Source organism: Nerophis ophidion, linkage group LG22 (genome assembly GCF_033978795.1).
Source record: "Nerophis ophidion isolate RoL-2023_Sa linkage group LG22, RoL_Noph_v1.0, whole genome shotgun sequence".
NCBI classification, from domain to species: domain Eukaryota; kingdom Metazoa; phylum Chordata; class Actinopteri; order Syngnathiformes; family Syngnathidae; genus Nerophis; species Nerophis ophidion.
In genome coordinates, this window is record NC_084632.1 from 19,674,753 (window position 1) to 19,689,171 (window position 14,419).

The 14,419-nt window shown below is 39.7% G+C and overlaps 1 protein-coding gene across 5 annotated transcripts in view; it reads right to left on the reverse strand.

Moving 5' to 3' along the window:
* Nucleotides 1-14,419, reverse strand: part of abca7 (ATP-binding cassette, sub-family A (ABC1), member 7) — a 110,181-nt gene that overhangs the window by 34,578 nt on the left and 61,184 nt on the right. For all 5 annotated transcript variants that reach the window (XR_009803690.1, XM_061883442.1, XM_061883443.1 and 2 more), the window contains 7 exons: nucleotides 11,482-11,671; nucleotides 8,691-8,785; nucleotides 8,376-8,408; nucleotides 8,189-8,294; nucleotides 4,522-4,608; nucleotides 4,237-4,406; nucleotides 2,847-3,024 (listed from right to left, as the gene is read on the reverse strand). Coding sequence is in view for 4 of the 5 variants with exons in the window: in XM_061883442.1 (XP_061739426.1) it covers nucleotides 2,847-3,024; nucleotides 4,237-4,406; nucleotides 4,522-4,608; nucleotides 8,189-8,294; nucleotides 8,376-8,408; nucleotides 8,691-8,785; nucleotides 11,482-11,671 (859 nt within the window). In the remaining variant the exon portion in view is untranslated. The remainder of the gene's footprint in view (nucleotides 1-2,846; nucleotides 3,025-4,236; nucleotides 4,407-4,521; nucleotides 4,609-8,188; nucleotides 8,295-8,375; nucleotides 8,409-8,690; nucleotides 8,786-11,481; nucleotides 11,672-14,419) is intronic.

Genomic DNA, 14,419 nt, shown 5'->3' on the forward strand with positions numbered 1-14,419 from the left:
ACCGCTTATGCTAATTTCCACAAAATGGCTCAGGAATCTCCATGAGATTTATATTATTTTGATCATATCCATTTTATTTGCAAACTTTGTAAGTCTTCTGGTGTTATAAATCAGAAATATATGATAATCGCTTCAATAGAGGCAACTTGTTTTTCCATTACGCTTGTACTTTAATAGAAAGTACACATATAATGTAGCATCTATCAATTGATTCCATTGCGCAAGAACACACGCATGCACACACACACATGCGCGCACACACCACACAAAATCAGCTGTCTTATCAAAAGCCTCTGACACGTCATGGCTTCATAACTATTTGTATTAAACAGAACTCTTAATATCACAAATACTGTCAGGGTGGTTATAACAAGCGAAACAAATTTTAATCTATGGATTATTAAGCACATCCAACCAAGTAAAAGAAGCTGTTGTAGCATGCATACACACACTACATCACTATGCACTATGTTCACATAAGAAACATTGCCTAGATCAGGGTTCTCAAACATGCAATTGGTCCGCGAGACGTTATTATGCGGCCCGCACTTGGATATGACAATTTAATGTTGGTGCGGCCCGCGAGTTTAATATGACCAGCGCTTAACAGCGTCATACTTGCCCAGGTCCCCAATTTTCCAGGGAGACCCCTAAATTTCAGGGCACAAATTCTCTCGAAGCCCCTGTTGATTTATACCATATCAACAATATTCAGGGAGTGCCATAATGGCACTCTAGCACCCCCTACATCCTGAACTGGCAGCGTGCAAGCCCAGTTATATGTTGCATCTGGCCATGCAAGTCGAACGTGTGTTATTGCAAGATATATTTGATCAACAGCTACACAGGTCACTCTGAGGGTGGCCGTAAAAAAACTTTAACGCTGTTACAAATATGTGCCAGACTGTGAACCCACACCAAACAAGAATGACAAACACATTTCGGTAGAACATCTGCATCGTAACACAACATAAACACAACAGAACAATTACCCAGAATCACATGCATCCCTGACTCTTTCGGGCTACAATATCAAACCCCCGCTACCACCAACCCTCCACCCCCCACCCTCCCTACTTGCGTCGGTTGAGGTGTTGTATATTGTAGCCAGGGAGAGTCAGGGCTGCAAGGTGTTCTGGGTATTTGTTCCCTTGTGTTTAAGTTGTGTTAGGGTGCGTAAATTCTCCCAAAAAGGGTTTGTCATCCTTATTTGGTGTGGGTTCATAGTGTGGCGCATATTTGTAACAGTGTGAAAGTTGTTTATACAGCCACCCTCAGTGACCCGTATGGCTGTTGAACAAGTACGTCTTGCAGCCCCTGACGTAGTTCTGCACATGTCTCATACAACATGTTACAGAGCCGGCACATTGGTTGTGTGATGTAGAAGCGTGCGCGATGACATGTAGCAGAGCAGTAGTCCTCTTCTAGGGGATACGCGAACCCCTGGAGGTACTTGAAGGTATGCCAAGGGGCAAGTGATATTTATTATAAAGTTATTATAAAAAATAGCAGCAATTCATAACTACTTTATAAATATATTATTGAATAATACTTCAATGAAATATGAATGTAAGTTCATAAACTGTGAAAAAATAATACAACAATCCAACGTTCAGTGTTGACAGCTAGACTTTTTATGGACATGTTCCATAAATAATGATGTTAAAGATTTATTTTTTAGTGAAGAAATATTTAGAATTAAGTTCATGAATCCAGATGGATCTCTATTACAATCCCCAAAGAGGGCACTTTAAGTTGATGATTACTTCTATATGTAGAAATCTTTATTTATAATTGAATCACTTGTTTATTTTTCAACAAGTTTTTAGTTATTTTATAACTTTTTTTCCAAACAGTTTAAGAAAGACCACTACAAATGAGCAATATTTTGCACTGTTATACAATTTAATAAATTAGAAACTGATGACATAGCGCTGTATTTTACTTCTTTCTTTTTTTTTTCCAACCGAAATGCTTTGTTCTGATTAGGGGGTACTTGAATGAAAAACATTTTCACATGGGGTACATCACTGTTGTAGAGGACGTTAAAGGCATTGCAATCACGGCAGCCCTTAATAATGTCGGTTGGGTGAAAATTAGGACGAATACGGGAAAATGTTTGCCCCGGAAGATTGTCAGGAGGTGCACTGAAATTCAGGAGTCTCCCGTAAAAATTGTGAGGGTTGGTATATATTTTTTCGGACTACAATGTGCAATAATGTTTTATGTATGTATACATAGATACATCTGTCATCTCTATCTTTTTTTTTTAATTTTATTTTTTTTTATTTATACTACCATATTGTATATGCACCTTAGGAGGAGCTGCTCCAATTTCGTTGTTCTTTGAACCTGTTCATTGCAATAATGACAATAAAACTATATTCTATTCTATATGTTGCTAGGGCAGGAAAGCCATTCATAGAAGGTGAATTCATTAAAAAGTGCAAGTTAGATTTTTTAAGAAATCTTTTCTTGCGGCCCAGCCCCACCCAGTTTCTGCATCCAGTGGCCCCCAGGTAAATTGAGTTTGAGACCCCTGGCCTAGATTGATGTGACCGTTTCAGATTTAAAATGTTATCTTTTTCATGGATTTCGATTACATTCACAAATGTTAGACAAACTCCAAGTCACCCAATTTTTACACAACCAAGATAAAAAATGTTTCACGGCTAAGTCTGCCTCATTTGTGATGAGGTCATCTTCATTCCAGACTTAAGCACTTTTAATTAACGCGAGATGGGCGGTCTGCAGGCTGCGTGAGAAACATTTCCTAATTTCAAACACATAAAAAAACACTTAAACATAAGCAGGAGAATAGGGCCTTTCGCGTAGTTTTTACTGACCAAGTCCCAGGAAAAATTTGCCACCCAGTAGAGGAATGGTTTGACACCACTGACAAACTGGAGGTGTTTGGCTTTACTGGCTCGCTCCTCAATCAGGAAAAGGACAAAACTGGCTGGCACAAAGGACATGGCAAACATCACACAGACAGAAATCAGAACGTCCACTGATGTTGTCTTGCTGATGAAAGAAAGAGCAAAGACAAATTAAAAACATTATTTTATTACTGCTTATCCCATAAACAGTCAACAGACAACTGTTATTCACACCTATGGGCAATTTATAGTCCTACACTAGAATGCATGTTTTTGGACTGTGGGTAAAAAGTGCAACACAGTTTCTGAGCACTATGGAACATGCAAACTTGGGATCGACTACTACAGTGATCCAGTTGCTCGACAAGCCTCCATCCGCAACACACCATGTATTGGCTTATTCAAGGAGCGCTGTAATGTTCCATGACCCAATCATATACAGTAACAACACAACAGATACAGTGACAAATAGGAAATTATTATTTAACTAAAGAAGAGCAGGCAGCATCTCACACATTGTCATACTTTCTGTAACATCCAGGAAGAAATTATGACAGCCAGCTTGAAAAATGTCTTAACTGGAAAACTATGTAAAGGAATCCGGAATTGTTTTTATTTAAATATTCCCAATATTTCAGGGTTCCTCACAAGTAAACTTTAGAATGTATTAATGCTATAACATTTGATAAAATTGAGTAAATGGCAAGTTATTGTGATGGAAGAGAAACCCCATATTTTTACCAACTTTACCAGGAGATTTTCCATATTTTGAAATGCAAATGTTGATGCTCCTCTAACCCGTAGCATTAGTTATACGTACGTAACAAAATCCCCTGATGTTGATTGGTGCTAAATTAACCACAACCTTAGCACCACATAAAATGTTATGTCACTACTTGCCTGGCGTTTCGTAAAATAAAATATTAAAAAAAACAACTTAAAGACTTGTCCAGAAGTTTACTAACATATACTAGTCATGTTTAACAATATTTTTCAGCAAATAAATATTGGCTCCAAATATCAGGTACCGGCCTCCTAGACTAATAATAAATGGTATTGGTATCTGCCTTGAAAAAACTACATTGGTCGATCTCAAATGCAAACTCCATACAAAGTAACCCGAGGTGAGATTCGAACCTGGAAACCTCTTGGCTGTGAGGCAGATGTGCTTAACTTTACTTGCACTGTGATGCCCCCTAACTAAATACACCATAGGGCAAAACAGTAAACACCATAGGGAAAAAACAGTAAGGCAATAATTTTTCTGATTTGGATTCTCACACCTAAAAGGTTAAATTCTATTAATCCCATGAGGACGAGAGTGCACTAACTTAGCAATCGATTCAGAAATACTCACATGACAACTTGGGTAAGCTGCGCTTTGGTGAGGTTTAATGGATGATTGTATGCAGTGATGCCATATTTTTGTTTCTGTTGACCAGGTGGCAGGCCGGCTCGGAGAATGCCGTTGTTCATCACATTAACAAATGATACCATCGCATGCCAACCTTTGTTATTGAACCACACCTGGATGCAGAAAACACTATAGTCAGTAAGAAAGAAAGTTGTTCATGTCTGTTGGTCATTTGTTTTGTGGTGTCGGCCTTTCTTGAATGAAATAAATCAAAACGAATAAAACTACCTTGACATTGGTTTCAGTGTTAAGTCGTTCCACAAAACCAGGCAGCTTGTCTAAGAATTTATCCAATGCACCATTCAATCGCTCATCCTGTGAAAAAAAAAACAACTTGTGTTACAGTGGACAATTTCTTTTGGGTAGAGAAGGAAAGCAGAATGGATGATAATAAAATAATGTTTAACCTTTATTAATTTGTTAAGATAGTTTTCCTCCATTTTTGCATATTTTTGGATTATCCATCCATCCATCCATTTTCTACCGCTTATTCCCCTTTGGGGTCGCGGGGGGCGCTGGCGCCTATCTCAGCTACAATCGGGCGGAAGGCGGGGTACACCCTGGACAAGTTGCCACCTCGGATATTTTATTTTAATTTAATGTTGTCGTGAAGGAAGTATTGTGTAAAGATGCACTACATTTACTCCGTTACATTTAAATGTTGTATACTCGTAAGAGTAGATTTAATACAACATACTTTACTTTTACTTGATTATTTTTGTGCAGGAGAAATGCTAGATTTACTCTGTTAAATTGAGATTTTGTTCGGCTTTACTCCGAACTCCTCCAAATTGACAGAGGTTCTCACTCCATCCACCACCTGACGAAGGAATCTAATTTCGGCTGCTTTTACCCGTTATCTTGTCTTTCTGTCATAACCCTAAACTCATGACCAGAGGTGAGGATAGGAATGTAGATCGACCAGTAAATTGAGAGCTACGCCTTTCGGCTACGGTCCTTCTTTAATCGATACAGGATCCGCATTACAGCAGATATTGCACCGATCCGGCTGTCAATTTCACGATCCACTCTTCCATCACTCGTGTAAAAAACTCTGAGGTACTTGAACTACTCCAGTTGGGCCAGGGTTTTGCCTCAAGCGGAGTAGTTTAGGGAAGCACTCCCCCCTTTTCCGGATGAGAATCATATACTCCAACTTGGAGGTGCTGATTTTTTTCACACTCAGCTGCGAACTGATCCAGTGGAAGCTGAAGATCTTGGCCAGACGAAGCCAGCAGGACCACACTAGCTGCAAAAGGCAGAGCCCTAATCCTGCAGCCACAAAACCACACACTCAATGCACTGACTGCGCATAGAAATTCTGTCCGTCAAAGTTATGAACAGAATCGGTGACAAAGGGCAGCCCAGACGGAATCCAACCCTCACTGGAAACGCACTGCCAGCAATGCGGACCAAGCTCTAACACTGATCATACAGGGAGCGGACCACCACAATTAGGGGGTCTGATATTTTTTGAGCACGCCCAACAGGACTTAGTCCACAAAGTACATTTAGACTCGAAGGGTAAACTTCCAAGCACCCTCAAGGACCCTGCCGAGGCTATAGAGCAGGTCCACAGTTCCACGACCAGGACGAAAACCACACAATTCCTTTTGAATCTGAGGTTCGACTATTCAGCACAGCCTCCTCTTCAATAAACCTTAAAAGGGAGGCTAAGGAGTGTGATCCCGCAATAGTTGGCACACACCCTCCAGTTCCTATTTTTAAAGAGAGGAACCACCTGCAAATTTAGAAGCACCGCCCCCGATGGTCCACGCAACGATGCAGTATCTTGTAAACGAAGACAGCCCTACAGCATCCAAATCCTTAAAGAACTACAGGCGGATCTCATCCACATCCGGGGCCCTGCCGCCAAGAAGCTTTTTAACTACTTCGGCAACCTCAAACCCAGGAATAGGAGAGTGCACCACAGAGATCATAGGCACATAGTATTCCTACCACCAATCCACAACATCCCAAATTGAAGTTAGCAGCACACCGTCCCCACCATACATTGTGTTCCACTTCCACTATTTTATTTAACCTTTTTGTGTTTACTTAATTTGTGTTGTCTCAGCCTCTGCATTCGGGGTTCACCAGTAGAACACCGTAACAGTATACCTTGACTACAAAGACAACAAAACCTTTGAACATGTGTAAAGCATACTTGCCAACCTTGAGACCTCCGAATTCGGGAGATTGGGGTGGAGGGTGTATATTGCAGCGTCCCGGAAGAGTTAGTGCTACAAGGGATTCTGGGTATTTGTTCTGTTGTGTTTATTGTGTGTTACGGTGAAAATGTTCTCCCGAATTGTGTTTGTCATTTTTGTTTGGTGTGGGTTCACATTGTGGTGCATATTTGTAACAGAGTTATAGTTGTTTATACGGACACTCTCAGTGTGACCCTTTATGTGTGTGTGTGTGTGTGTGTGTGTGTGTGTGTAAATGACGTTTATGTGATATGATTAGACTGACACGCTGTTTGTAAGGAGGGAAAACGGACTTGACGACAGGTTGTAGAAGATGATAAAGGCAGTGCCTTTAAGGCACGTCACTATTGCTGTCCAGGCGTAAATCGGGAGAAATTCGGGATAATGGTTGCTGTGGGAGATTTTCGGGAGGGGCACTGAAATTCGGGAGTCTCCCGGGAAAATCGGGAGGGTGGCAAGTATGGTGTAAAGACGCTAACTGCTGCAGCTGTGAGCCTGAGTACATGTTGGTAAACCTCACTCCCTGGCACCTTTAAGGGGTCATATTATGATTTCTGTTCTACATTTGAAATACTTCTTTGTGGCCTACATAAGATGAATGGTGGTTCTTTGATGAAAAATTTTGCATAGATTATTTTTATAGACCGTTTTCAAGATGCTTCCTGACCATCTTTTCAAGAAGTGCCGTTTTGTGGGCTGTCTTATTTGCAGGCCTCCACTTCGAATTAGTTTTATCCCCGCCAGCCATGTTTTAGTTTTTAGCGCTTCTATATAAAGTCTACTGACTGATTCAGTTTAAACTATTTTACATTTTGTATCAGATATGGCAACAGCGGAGGATTTATGTGTATGTACAAGCCAGTCTGCCGCACCGTAAGACGACAGGGTAAAAGAAGAAACTTATTGACTGCAGCGTCTGACTCCAATGGCAGACTTGCGCAAAACTCTTCCGATAAAATATTACCATATATGGAGATATCCGCTGAAGTCACACCAAAAAAAAACATCACACATTGAGCAAATTCCAAACGGCTCTTTGGAGGAAGTATGATGGCTTTATATATATCTCCACCACGCCGCCATAGTTTGATTTTAAATTTTTGGAACTTCTGCAGATCCCAAATACACAAAAACAGGTGTAATAGGTAAGAAACGTTGGTTTTGCATAGTAAAGCAACCAGCAGCTCAGGCTTTTAGCTTGTTGGCTAGCACACTCAACTCTTCATCTGTGAAACCTGGTCCAATCCCAAAGCAGTGTAATGGGGGCGGATCCAAGTGGGTTACAAACACGAAATTTTTTCCTCCAGTGGATATTCCCCGCGACCCCAAAAGGGACAAGCGGTAGAAAATGGATGGGATAGGCTGTAACAGCAAGGTTAAAACTGCCATTCTTTTATTTTTTAATCTTATTTTGCAAGTCTGCTTCCTGTCACTCTTAATAGCGATAATGACAATGTGGACAATACAACTCGTGTCGATACATACGGAACAGTTTTAATATAAATTATACTTCAGGGTTTAAAATTTTATATTGAAAAAAGTGGTCGACTTTTTTATAACAACATGTTCGACTGGGATTTGATGAGTTGTTTACATACAGTCATGAACAGGTCAGCGACATAAGCAGGATTCACGGTACAAAACCAAAAGATGAGAAAGTCAGAAGGGATAAAAGCATGAAGTACCAATTGAACAGGGTAGAGGGTTCTGATTTTCCTAATGGAATCTTGGACAGAGAGTTCCTGAGGTGAAGTCTTGATGGTATTGCCTCCCAGGGAGAAACCTCCGTACCTATAACATAGCGATTACAATCATTGCCACACATGGACAGAATATTTTTGGTCTTATCGATATTTTATCCGAGCAATTTACCTAAATTCATTCACCCATTTTTTGGTCTTCAGGCTGTGAAAAAACATACAATTTTTTTAATAACATTCTACTTCCACAAAACTGTTTACAAATTTACACAATATACACAATTATAGTAACATTAAAAGCTGTGTTGGTGATCTACCAGAATATTTTTCTTGGTGGGAAATAAAAAAATATTGCTAACTGTAAATAAAGATTGTAGCTTTTTAATCTCATATGTTAACAAAATATAAACAAATAAAAAAATATAATGCATGATGAATTAAATTCAAAGTTAAAAGTGAAAATTCCAGCTGTTGTTATTTGAAATACCTTTTCTTAAGGATCTGTGGGTAGGTCTTCACCAGGTAATCTGAGATGTTATAATTTGTCAGATTTTGGAGGATGTCCCCTGTCTGCCTCTTGATCTGAAATCCCATATAAAGTTCAATATATTTTCGTGTCACACAAAAAAAGTAGGAACTGCAACACAATTAGAAATATGTACATACATTCAGAGAGATGCCAGAGCTGAAATAAATACATGACCTGGAACAGTAATTATACACGCAGGGCCTGATCTACTAAGATCCAAATACCACGTGCTAAACAGCATGTGCAAACTATATATGATGTGTTCTATTAATGTGTGTTGCATGTAATTTACTAAGATTGTGTGTACAACTGATAACAGGCGCAAAATTGTTGCAGGATGCCCTATTTTAATGAGGTTTTTGCATGTACTATGCAGCTTTCACCATGGATTGAGTAATTTACTGCACATTTATGTTATGTTGCTACCTTAAGTTAAAGTTAAAGTACCAATGATTGTCACACACACACTATGTGTGGTGAAATTTGTCCTCTGCATTTGACCCATCTCCTTTTTCACCCCCTGGGAGGTGAGGGAAGCAGTGGGCAGCAGTGATTAAACCCAATTCCAACCCTTGATGCTGATTGCCAAGCAGGGAGGTAATGGGTCCCATTTTTATAGTCTTTGGTATGACTCGGCCAGGGTTTGAACTCACAACCTACCCATCTCAGGGGGGACACTAACCACAAGGCCACTGAGTAGGTTCTGAGTAGTACCTGTGGCGTTTTGCTATGTTTTGAAACATGCAGCAGACATATACCGCTTTTTCTGGGCATTTTAGGAGCAGTCTTGCAATGCAATCTACAATGGAATACACCTTTTTAATGTGCTGGAGGTGCACCGTAGGAGATGCTGGCACAAACTGCACGTGTGCGCTGGAATGTTCTGGGCTCTTAAAAATACAAAACGCTTTTTTCATGGCAGTGAAAAAAACGTCACCACCAGCAAACGTTACATCAATTATTTTTTTTAAATCAGCTCCTTAAGTCATCCAGCACCAGCAGCGACACAATTCTGACCTGTTATTGCTGAATAGACGATATGTTTAATATTTCTATTTTTGACAGGCCATATAAGGTGACAAGCGTACATAGGACGAATCTTCGTTTCCCACAGCCATTTCTGCGCGACTTCAAGACTGCACGTCCTTTCTAGACTTACCAAATAAAGACGCAATACAGCTGCAGTTTTAATTTTGATAAATTACACTGCTTGTGTTAATTTATTATGTTTGCATTTTCTCCTCCCAGTATTGATAATCAGCCTATATTCTGCACATTTATGAATACAGACTCGCTAAATAGATTGCACACCATATTTTCCCCACTTAACAGACGCAATCCTCTGTGCACAAGCTTAGTAGATTAGCTTTGCGTGCACCATCAAATTTGAGAGGCAACGTTGGTCCCTCCTCCAATGGGCTTACCACTTATAGAAGTGGGGCATAGAGATTGGGTGCAGTGTGAGCTGGGTGGCAGCCGAAGGCAGTCCGAATCCTCAGCTACAGAAGCTGGGTCTTGGGATGCGGAACTTCACCTCGCTGGGGGGGAAGGAGCCTGAGCTGGTGTTCGAGGTGGAGAAGTTCCGGCTGAATATAGTCCGACTCACTTTAACTAACAGCAAAGGCTCTTGAACCAGTCATCAGGAGAGGGACTGGACTCTCTTCCGTTTTGCCGTTGCACGCAGTGAGAGGCGACAGGCTGGGGTGGCAATTCTTGTTGCCCCCCGGCTCAAAGCCTGCACATGTTTTTGTTATTTGTTTTAAAACAGTGTGCTCTTTGTTTTATTTGTAGATTTAAGTTAAATGCAACACATTTCCTGTGGACTATCTTGAGCCGGGACACTTAGTTGTTTTGCACATAAGTGCTTGATTGTTAAATGCGATAAAATACCCACTACCTATTTGTTGAGTGGTTAATTGAACATGAATTTGCAATCAGAGGTGCAATACCTTGTTGCTTATTGTATTGCACCATGCACCATCAAGAACACTGAAAAAATAAAACATTGAATGTGGAAATAATGGGACAGAGTGGTCCACACCAATATTGTTTCAGGGGGCCCAGAATTCCTGATTAGAGAAATCTGATTACCGTATTTTTTGGACTATAAGTCACAATTTCTTTCATAGTTTGGCTGGGGGTGCGACTTATACTCAAGAGCGACTTATGTGTGAAATTAACACATTACCGTAAAATATCAAATAATATTAATCAGCTCATTCACGTAAGAGACTAGACGTATAAGATTTTATCGGATTTAGCAATTAGGAGTGACAGATTGTTTGGTAAACGTATAGCATGTTCTATATGGTATAGTTATTTGGATGACTCTTACCATAATATGTTACGTTAACATACCAGGCACCTTCTCAGTTGGTTATTTATGCGTCATATAACGTACACTTATTCAGCCTGTTCACTATTCTTTATTTATTTTAAATTCCCTTTCAAATGTCTATTCTTGACATTGGGTTTTATCAAAAAAAATTCCCCCAAAAATGCGACTTATACTCCAGTGCGACTTATGTTTATTTTCCTTTGTTATTATGCATTTTCGGCAGGTGCGATTTATACTCCGAAAAATACGGTATATACTAAGTCAGTGCGGTGAATGCCATCGAATCATTGCTATGTCATCCCTTTTCCTATGTCTTAAAAAAATCCAAAGTTTCAGTAAGTACCCAGTAAGTATTCAAGTTAATTCATGTTTAATGTGTGGAAATGATTGAAAATATGACATCATACTCGCCTGTGGTGGCGGAAGTCCACCGGCCCCCTGCGGACATTCAGGGAGCATCCGTCTGACAACGTCTGTGCTGCATTGACAGTCAGGAGTCCTCTTTTTGGTCCAGTTGCCTCTATTGAACATTTGCAGAACGGAGTAGGACACCTGAGGCCGTATGAACAAACGCCCTTGCTGGCTGTCACACTCAGGTGCCCTAATGCGAGATGTGAGAGGGGTTACATATTGTTTACATATCATCCAATATTGCCACCCTATTAATACTTAATAAATGGTTTCAGTCAGTGCCAGCCCCTGGCAAAATCACTCTATGCGGTTGTTTGGGACCACAAAGAATGTGGTCCATTCAAAAGCCCATAAAGATAATTGCTAATATCGCTTCAAACTGCATCATCGTGACAGAATTACGTCCGTATTTCTAAAACGACTGTACTATTTAAAGGCCTAATGAAATTAGATTTTGTTATTTAAACGGGGATAGCAGGTCCATTCCATGTGTCATACTTGATCATTTCGTAATATTACCATATTTTTGCTGAAAGGATTTAGTAGAGAACATCGACGATAAAGTTTGCAACTTTTGGTCGCTAATAAAAAAGCCTTGCTTTTACCGGAAGTAGCAGACGATGTGCGCATGACGTCACAGGTTGTAGGGCTCCTCACATTGTTTATAATCATAGCCTCCAGCAGCAAGAGCTATTCAGACCGAGAAAGCGACGATTTCCCCATTATTTTGAGCGAGGATGAAAGATTTGTGGATGAGGAAAGTTAGAGTGAGGCACCAAAAAAGAAAAAGAAAATTAAAAAAAAGAAAAAGCGACGGCTCTGGGTGCGTTTCAGATGTAATTAGACACATTTACTAGGATAATTCCGGAAAATCACTTATCTGCTTACTGTGTTAATAGTATTTTAGTGAGATTATGCTTACTGTGTTAATAGTTTTAGTGAGATTATACTGTCATAATTTATAGTCGGATGGCTGCGGTGAACGCCAGTGTCTCTGAGAGAAGACGAGGAGCCAAGATCACAGCTGCCTTTTTAACAGCTACAGGAAGAGGTCCCATGAAGTCTCCGGTAAGAGCCGACTTAATGTCACAATATTCCCATCCAAAAACCTGCTGGTTGATGTAGAGAAACATGTTCGCTTAACCGCTCTGTGCTAAAGCTTCACAACAAACAAAGAAACACCGGCTGTGTTTCGGTTGCTAAAGGCAGCTGCAATCCCCCGCTTTCCACTAACAGCATTCTTATTTGACGTCCTCATTATTAATTGAACAAATTGCAAAAGATTCAGCAACACAGATGTCCAAATTACTGTGTAATTATGCGATGAAAAGAGACGACTTTAGCCGTAAGTGGTGCTGGGCTAATATGTCCGCAACAACCCGAGACGTCACAAACACGCGTCATCATACGCGTCATCATTCCGCGTCATCATCCCACGAAGTTTTCAACAAGAAACTCCGCGGGAAATTTAAAATTGTAATTTAGTAAACTAAAAAAGCCGTATTGACATGTGTTGCAATGTTAAGATTTCATCATTGATATATAAAATATCAGACTGCGTGGTCGGTAGTAGTGGGTTTTAGTTGGCCTTTAAGTTCATACTGTAGCTTGTATTGTACCAAAATATATAGTGCCTGATCTACTAAAGGTTTGCTTGTACTAAAACACATGCAAACTTGACAGCATACGGAAAGCTGATCTACTAAACCTGTGCAAAGAGGATTGCGTCTCTTAAAGTGGCTGTTTGCAATATTTACACAGAAACCTAGAGGGCGATAACTTTGCAATGTATTTTAAGCGTTATATCCCGCCCTCTTCTGGCTTCTATGATGCAATGATGTAACTACGTATGCACGTAACACATGCAAGTGTATTAGCATTGGGTGTTGTTAGCTAATAATAGCGATTTGGATAGTTAGCGTTGGCTATCATTAAATGTATATTCTATCACAATTACAACAAGACTGTAAATTGTTTGTGGCGTCTTTTGGACTGCTTTCTGTTTGCGTGTACGCACAACCTGTACGTACGTGTTGATGAGACCGGGTGAGTGACCGCTATAAACACCAATAATTTTATTCAGGCCGTTAAATAAAAATGTTACACAAACTTAGTTATAAAAAATATAGACATATTTAACTTGTATGTTCTGTTAAACCACTAATGGTAACATAAGTTAGCCAATGGTGTTCTTATTATTGTTTTTGCTTGTTACTGAGAGCAAGTTGCAAACAGCCCCTTTAAGTAAGCTGAATAAAGCGTGCTATTTATTTAGAATGTCTGCCTTCATAAATATGCAAAATATTGTCTGATCATTAGAACACCCACAAGACTGGTAGGAAAAGATGCAAATATATTATACAAAATGCACAATGTGATTTATCAACCATTATCTCTGAGCATTGCGAGCATTATTTTGCATTTTATTTGGCACATCTGAAAAGTACATGCAAACTTAGTTCTGCACACAACTGTGAAAAAGGATCGGTGCTCGTACTGCAAAGACAGATGATGGATAGAGAATCCTATGGCCTACGTGTGTCAACATATCTTAAGATTTTGTCTATTCAGAAACATCCTTTCATCATTTTATAGCTGCTGGATGACTGAAGACTGTAAAACAAATTCAATCGATGCATTTTGGTATCTGCTGGCGTTTTTTTTTAACGGCGATCGCTTTTTTCATATACAGTATAAGATATATTATTACCATATCTTCTACACAAAAAGACTTCTTGCAATATGCATTTTTTTGCATTTTCTTCTTTAGTGTTTCGCAGTCAGTGCCGCAGCCAGCGACCAAGAGTCTACTGTATCTTTGCAACATGTCTAATTTAAGACTCTTTTTGAAAAAACATAATGAATATAATTAAAGACCATTTCACATTCATACAGATATAAAATTACTAAGATATAATGTAAAATCAGAGGGGCAGAA